This window comes from Oryctolagus cuniculus, chromosome 20 (assembly GCF_964237555.1).
Source record: "Oryctolagus cuniculus chromosome 20, mOryCun1.1, whole genome shotgun sequence".
Lineage (NCBI taxonomy): Eukaryota > Metazoa > Chordata > Mammalia > Lagomorpha > Leporidae > Oryctolagus > Oryctolagus cuniculus.
In genome coordinates, this window is record NC_091451.1 from 41,598,372 (window position 1) to 41,606,427 (window position 8,056).

The window sequence follows — 8,056 nt, forward strand, 5'->3', positions numbered from 1 at the left end:
AGGATTAGCTTATTGAGCCGCAGCGCTGGCCAAACCTTCATAAATTTTATATAAATAGGCCTATGGACTATACAGATGTTGACATGTCGATTAGCTTACTTGTTACAGGCTTTTTGAGAAAAATTTATCATGTTACATTTCTCTTAAAACATTTCTCTTAAAATATTTCTCTTAAAACATTTCTCTTAAAAAATTTCAACTTGAAAAAGTTGATTCTAAATCATGAAATTAAAACAACCACCACCACCATACGACATTTTAGCTCTCCAGACCCCAGTGATCGCCAGGTGCCCTGGGAGAGGAAGACAGAGACGCAGCAAGAGCAAGAAGGATGATTTTCTTAGTGGCAATAAAACCGCGCGAATTAGGGGTCTGCACATTCGGAGTGATTTATACCATGCGGAATTTATTGTAAAAATGGTTTCATGTAAGGAAATAACAAAAGCTGGTTGTTATTCATAGAATGGATAAAAGAACATGAATCTAAATGTGGATCCGAACAGCTGTCTCTTAAAAGGATCTTATTATGCCATTTATTTAAATTATTTCCTTAAATTTTTCTTTTCGACAGTGCACTTAATCCTGCGAAGTGGCATTATGTATTTGTTTATATTTTTAACTTCATCACCACTCTCCTCCTCACGGTTTCTCTGTTGGTATCACTCTTGGTCTCAACTTATCAATAAAGTATTTAATAACTGCACTTACATCTCCCTTGCCTTATATTATTAACTCTTTGTAATAAGTACAAAGACCATCAATTTAAGAGGGATTTATTATTCTGAGGCTAAAAATACCTTGTTAAATTACATAAACTTAGCAATTACGTATTTTTCCTCAAGTGAAAAAAAAAACAGAATTTATTAGAAAGCCTACCTAAATTGATGTCACCTTTGGTTTTAAAAGCATTAAAATTGGCTTTAATGTCTCTCCAACTCATTTAACATTTATGTACACATGTAGGATGAATGGTGGAAGCAATAGAGCGCCTTGTTATAAAATACACTTTCATCATCACAATGAGAGAGAATGGCAACGCTCCGTATTTGGAATATTAGCTGATTTAGAGTGAAGAATGGTGTATTTTTCACGAATTAAAAACGGAATCAAGTCAATTCAATTTTTTCAAACTACTATTTAGCATTGAAAGCTAAGAGTCGTAGGTACCTGTGGACAGCGCTCTGCTGGGGGCACCCACGACTGAACAGTGACAGCTGACCGTGTCCCTGGGCGCCTCTTTGAGCCCCTGTGTTGACAATCGAAACATTTCCGGATTTTACTTCTCGTGCAGAGAAGTGTCTCAGATATGGCCATGGGTTACTTATTTTTTTTAAGTTTTATTCTATTTGGAAGAAGAGAGAGAGAGAGAGAGAGAGGCCTGCTGGTTCACTCCCCAAATGCCTGCACAGCCTCGGCTGGGCCAGGCCAAAGCCAGGAGACCAGAACTCAATCCAGACAGTGGCCGGGACCGCAGCACTTGCGCCATCTGTCACCTGCGGCCTCCGAGTGTGTGCGTTACCAGGAGGCTGGAACGCCAGGTGGAGCCAGAACTCAGATGTCCCAAGTGGTGGCCCGCCCCTGGCGTGGGTTGCTGAGCGCACGCGACGGTCTCTGGTTACTCCTAAGGAGGCGGCGGTTGTGGCAGGAGGTCCCCGGCTTTGGTGCCATGCAGGATCCTGCGGCGGGAGGGAGAGGACTCAACTCAAGCCATCTACGCCAATTTTGAGTCTTGTGAATTTAAATAGCACCGCATAAAATATGAATAACGTTCACTATGTCTCAATTTGAAATCGGGCGAGTCAGTAAAAATGTATATATTTGCAATGTGAGGAAGCAGAGGATTTTGAACCTGTCCTGTGAAGAGAACGGGGCGCTGCACAGATGTCATCGCGACACGGCGCCCTATTCATCTGGAAAAGCGACACGCTGCCAGCGTTTGTCAGAGGCACCCAGGAGAAGGAGCCTCGGATTCAAGGAGTTCGTCAGGAGTGAGGACTCCCGGGATCCGCGGGGGGAGCAGAGGCGTCCTACGTTGGTGAGTGTGGCCGAGAGGTTGTTTGTAGCTCCCTGGGCCCTGCACAGACCCCGGCACCCAGGCCTGCTGGCAGAGGCCCCCTGCAAACAGCGTGGGGCTCCTGCTGCAAAGGCGGCCTCGTTCCCACGGGCAGGAACCCCGCTGCTCCCCAGGGCAGTCACGCGGTCCCAGAGCGTGAAGAACTGGACGCTCATTCTTGGTCACGGACTGGAGACAATGGCTGTGCCCCCTCTCACCAGGGCTGTGGCTATGGCTTCCTGACCTATGGCTGTGCCCCATCTCACCACGGCTGTGGCTATGACTTCCCGACCTATGGCTGTGCCCCGTCTCACCACGGCTGTGGCTATGGCTTCCCGACCTATGGCTGTGCCCCGTCTCACCACGGCTGTGGCTATGGCTTCCCGACCTATGGCTGTGCCCCGTCTCACCAGGGCTGTGGCTATGGCTTCCCGACCTATGGCTGTGCCCCGTCTCACCACGGCTGTGGCTATGGCTTCCTGATCTATGGCTGTGCCCCGTCTCACCACGGCTGTGGCTATGGCTTCCTGACCTATGGTTGTGCCCCGTCTCACCACGGCTGTGGCTATGGCTTCCCAACCTTAGTGGCTAACTAGAAAAATTTAGAAATTGAACCACGAATGTTTCCAAGTCGAACTTAGAGCATCCTTCCAACATGAATCCACGGTTTGTCGGGGTGTACACAGCAACTGTGCCAACAAAGTTGAGTTTCGTCCGATCACAAAGAAGGGTGATTTGGATGGTGTTAGAGCGAGTCCGTTGGTCTTGCAATGAGTTAGGAAACGGTAAAGACCTAAGACGTGTTTTCCTGAGGTTAATTTCACAATCTGCTCTTCATTCTCCTAGACCAACACCTGCAAGCAAACGTGGGATTTCCAGTCTGAGGCTTGGGATGGCTCAGCCAGCGCCGAGTGCATGCAGATTCCTGAACAGGAACACAAGGAGGTTGCAAGTGTCAAGGTGAATTATGTCAGAAGCCTGCGGCCGGGCTGCAGAAGGTGAAAGCTTGGGCAATACAAACCGATGACACAAAATTGTGCACGCTTATCTGAGAGGATGCAATTCTGCGTCTAGGATATAAGTTTTGGGGGGGAGAGAAAGAGAGAGAGGGAGGGAGGGAGGGAGAGAAGAAGAAGAAGGGAGGGAGGGAGGGAGAGAAAGAGAGGGAGGGAGGGAGGGAGGGAGGGAGAGACCTCGAAGCACTGCTGTAGACTTGAGATTCAGATCGCTCCCAGGTGTGCTCGCTGCAGGTCTTCTGTATTGTGGAGACGTTCCCGGCTGTGCGTGGTGCCGTGCGTTGGTTGTTACTGTAACCTGTAGCCCTCGTCTTCACCTAGGACGTGTGAAATCCTCTTGCAGTGTTAATGCTCAGGGTACCGCAGGAACATACTCGGAAAGTACTTACAGAGTAAATAAGCTTTAATTAACTCTCCTCGTCGGGCATTAATCATGATGGTGCGGCTCCCCGTGGAAATGAGGGCGGGGACTCGCTTTGCAGTGATTCCGGGTGCTGCTGACGGAAGCCCACCTCGCCGCACCCAGCACACATGGAGCCGGCGAGGGCGGAGCCTTCTGCCGGGACTGCGAGTCGGAATCCGCCGGTTTTCACCATGTACAGCGTGGCGGTGAGTGTTTTGGAAAGCAGAAAGCAGCTCTCTGCACAGCACGGCTGTCAGATCCAGCGCCAGGCCTGCTCCTGCCAGTCCACACCGCCTCGTGTGCAGGTGCTGCGTTCCGCTGCTGAGCAGGGAGCCTGGGTCGTTCTCATCAGGACGTGAAGGAGGCACAAGCACACCGCCAGTTGTCCTTGACAGCCAGAGTCTCATCTGGGGATTCTGCGACCCACTGAAATCCCCGGGGAATGTCTAGAAAACAGGAACCTCCCCGGCCAGGTTCAGACACCCGGTGCCTGGAGTCTCCGGTCTCCCTGTGTAAGTGCCCGGGTTTGTCCCAACACCCTGTCCCCAAGCCGGTCTCTGTTTTCCAATAAATAAATAAAAATCCTAAAACTATTGATCATGGCAGGGTGGTGGGGTGAGGAGACGGCAGGGAAAGGGGGGTTGGCATGCATGAAGCCCCTACTATGTGTGGAGCAGTCGCTTGCATCTTTCCCCTTCACAGGCCGCACACGGGGAACGGGAGGGGGTCAGATCTTCCTCAGAGTTACAGAGCTGCTAACAAAGCTCCCGGAGTGGGGCCCCAGCTGTCTGGGCTCCAAACCAATGCTGTTTCCACCTGAGTTTTGTTTTTAAATTTATTTTTTAAAGATTTATTTATTTTATTTGAAAGAGCTACAGAGAGAGAGAGAGAGAGAGAGAGAGAGGGCTTCCATGCACTGGTTTACTCCCTAAGTGACCACAATGACTAAGAATGAGCCAGGATGGAGCCAGGAGCCAGGAGTTTATTCCAGGTCCCCCACATGGGTTCAGGGGCCCAAGCACTTGGGCCATCTTCTACTGCTTTCCCAGGCCACAGCAGAGAGCTGGATGGGAAGAGAAGCAGCCAGGACTTGAACCGGCCCCCATATGGGATGCTGGCACTGCAGGCAACATTTACCTGTTATGCCACAACCTTTGTCCTGAGTTCCATTTTTTTATTTTTAAAGATTTTTATTTACTTATTTGAGAGGTAGAGTTACAGACAGTGAGAGGGAGAGACAGAGATAAAGGTCTTCTGTCTGTCTGTTCACTCCCCAAATGGCCATAATGGCCGGAGCTGCATGGATCCGAAGCCAGGAAGCAGGAGCTTCTTCCAGGTCTCCCATGTGGGCGCAGGGGCCCAAGCACTCGGGCCATCCTCCACTGCCTTCCCGGGCCACAGCAGGGAGTTGGACTGGAAGAGGAGCAGCTGGAACTAGAACCGGCGGCCATATGGGATGCCGGCACTGCAGGTGGAGGATTCACCTACTGCGCCATGGCGCCGGCCCCCCGAGTTCCATTTTTTAAACAGTTGTGGCAACTCAGGGCTTAGCTAAGCAAAGGGCCTGATGGGAACCAACTTACAATGGATTCCACCACACACACGGATCAGACGCGGAAGCGACACACCCGGCTTCCCCTGAGCGTCGCTGGGCGCTTTCCTGCCTCACGCCTGTCCCAGCCCAGTCCAGCCCCAGGGGCATCCACCTCTGACCAGCTCTGTGCTGGGTCCGAAGAGCGTGGGGACACAGCGGTGGATGCAGGCGGCCCCTGTCCTCAGGAAGTGCACGCTCCCTCACCACAGGAGAGGACGCATTCATTCATTCATGGCTGCGTTCATTCATCCCTCCGCCAGCCTGTACGGGATCCTCCTCATTAGTGCTGGTAGTGAGGCTTACTGGCGACTAGGCGTGCATGAAGCATGCCTTATCTACAGACAAGTGCGGGGCGGGCAGGCGTTTGGCCTGGTGCTCGCGACGCTGGCTAGGATGCCCGCGCCCCACAGCAGAGTCCGGACCCCCGCTCCTCGCTCCTCGCTAGTGCACACCCCGGGGGGCAGCGGCGAAGGCTCAAGCATCCTGAGGTCCGAGCAGGAGGGAGAAAGCTCAGCGCTCCGCTCCAGCCCCTGCTGGGGACTTCACGGGGTGACCTCGCGGTTGCTGGGGCTCCAGAGAAGCCATTCAGGCTGGGGAAGGTCCAGGACAGTGAGGCATCATGGGACTGTTGTGCCACAGCGGGTTCCAATGGACTGAATAAGAGGGGCTGAGCTGTGCTTCCCCCAAGTTCCTACACACAAGGCCTCCGACTGTGACTGTGGCTGAGATGGAATCTTCAAGAAGGAATGAAGGGGCCGGCGCCGTGGCTCACTTGGTTAATCCTCCGCCTGCAGCGTGGGCATCCCATGTGGGCGCCGGTTGCTCCTCTTCCAGTCCAGCTCTCTGCTGTGGCCTGGGAGGGCAGTGGAGGATGGCCCAAGTGCTTGGGCCCTGCACCCCATGGGAGACCAGGAGAAGCAGCTGGCTCCTGCCTTTGGATCGGCATAGCTCCAGCCGTAGCAGCCATTTGGAGGGTGAACCAGCGGAAGGAAGACCTTTCTCTCTGTCTCTCTCACTGTTTGCCTATTAAAAAAAAAAAAAAAAAAAAAAAAAGAAGAAGAAGGAATGGGAATGAGGTTAACAGGAGGTCAGCAGGAAGAGGAGATGAGGACCCAGACACGCAGAGACCAAGCAGTGGCCTCACAGTGAAAACTCGCTGTCCACAGACTCCTGGGGACCACCCTCGGCTGACACCTGCGTCTCAGACTGGACTCCGGTCTCCGCAGCCCTGAGACCCCTTGGGCTGTGGCAATGTTGGCAGAGCCACAGGGAGAAGAACCCATGGTGGATGGCAGCAGCCCAGGGGCACGGATGACGCCCAGACACGGGCAGTGGCTAAGGGAACAGGACAGAAGCAGAGGTTTGGGCTGCAGAAGGGACAGACAGGTTGCACCTGGTGGGTTGATGTGGGTCAAATCAGACCCGAGCCAGAGCAGCCTGGTCCCTGCTTCAAGCTTCAGACACATTGGCTGTCTTTCTCCTGTTGGAGATGGGGTTCTGCTCTTTTGCTTTCTTGGAATTCACATCCAGACACAGCCTAGCTCCAGATAGGCCGTGAAGACGGCCGAACAGCTGATCCCGCTCCAGCCCTGCCCCTGAGCCACTCCAAGCAGGGGACACCGGCATGGGTCAGTCCAGGGGGCCGTGACGAGCCCCACAACTGGGGGACTGCCACACGGCTACTTTTTTTTTAAAAGATCTATTTGTTTATTTGAAAGGCAAAGTTACAGAGAGAAAGGGAGAGACAGAGAGAGAGAGGTCCTCCATCCGCTGGTTCACTCCCCAAATGGCCAGAGTGGCCAGGGCTGCACTGGACCAGGCTGAAGCCAGGAGCCAGGCACTCCATCCGGGTCTCCCTCATGGGTGCAGGGGCCCAAGTGCCTGGGCCATCTCCTGCTGCCTTCCCAGGCCATTAGCGGAGAGCAGGATTGGAAGTGGAGCAGCTGGGACTTGAACCGGTGCTCTATGGGATGCTGGTGTTATAGGCTGTGACTCAACTCACTGTGCCACAGTGCCGGCCCCCACAATAGCTGCTTAATTTCTCCCAGGTCCGGAAGCTGCTCTCCTCGTCAAGGTGCTGCTGAATTCGGGTTTTGCAAGGCCTCTCTTCCCCGCTCAAGGGGCTTCCTGGCTGTGCCTTGCCCTTGTCTTTCATCAGTGTGTGTGCAAGAAATAGCGCAGGGAGAGGCATTGATCTGTGTCTCCTCTTTTTCTCACAGGGACAGCAACCCTCCCTGAGCAGGGTCCCGCCCTTCTGACCTCATTTAACTTTTGTTGCTTCTGGGTCAATCCCATCTCCAAACAAAAGCACACAGGGGTTAGGCTTCAACACAGGGGTATAGGAGTATGGGGAGTGGAATACAATCACTGATAACAGTGTGAACAGTGTGGTTTTCTTTTTCTTTTTTCTTTTCTTTTCTTTCTTTCTTTCTTTTTTTTTTTTTTTTTGACAGGCAGAGTGGACAGTGAGAGAGAGACAGAGAGAAAGGTCTTCCTTTGCTGTTGGTTCACCCTCCAATGGCTGCTGCGGCTGGCGCGCTGCGGCCGGTGCACTGCGTTGATCCGATGGCAGGAGCCAGGTACTTCTCCCGGTCTCCCATGGGATGCAGGGCCCAAGCACTTGGGCCATCCTCCACTGCACTCCTGGGCCACAGCAGAGAGCTGGCCTGGAAGAGGAGAAATCAGGACAGAATCCGGCACCCCGACCTGGACTAGAACCCAGTGTGCCGGCACCTCAAGGTGGAGGATTAGCCTAGTGAGCCGTGGTGCCGGCTAACAGTGTGGTTTTCAAAAATTATTTATTGGGGCTGGTGCTGTGGTACAGCAGGTTAAAGTCCTGGCCTGAAGCGCCGGCATCCCATATGGGTGCCCTTTCAAGGCCTGGCTGCTCCCCTTTCGATCCAGCTCTGCTGTGGCCCGGGAGGGCAGTGGAGGATGGCCCAAGTGCTTGGGCCCCTGCATCCGCGTGGGAGACCAGGAGGAAGCTCCTG

General features: G+C 53.1%; 1 protein-coding gene across 1 annotated transcript; it reads left to right on the forward strand.

Moving 5' to 3' along the window:
- The first annotated feature begins 1,774 nt into the window (after positions 1-1,774).
- On the forward strand, positions 1,775-2,649 carry LOC138847231 (keratin-associated protein 6-3-like). The gene is made up of 2 exons (XM_070065350.1): positions 1,775-1,798; positions 2,275-2,649. The coding sequence occupies exons 1-2, from the start codon at positions 1,775-1,777 to the stop codon at positions 2,647-2,649; spliced, it is 399 nt and encodes a 132-aa protein (XP_069921451.1).
- Positions 2,650-8,056: the final 5,407 nt, after the last annotated feature.

Excerpts from the sequence above, each read along its gene's own strand:
- LOC138847231 (XM_070065350.1), top strand. The coding sequence starts at position 1,775 with ATGTCTCAATTTGAAATCGGGCGA. Across the intron at positions 1,799-2,274 it reads CTCAATTTGAAATCGGGCGA|GGCTGTGGCTATGGCTTCCT; the intron begins GTCAGTAAAAAT and ends CCCTCTCACCAG.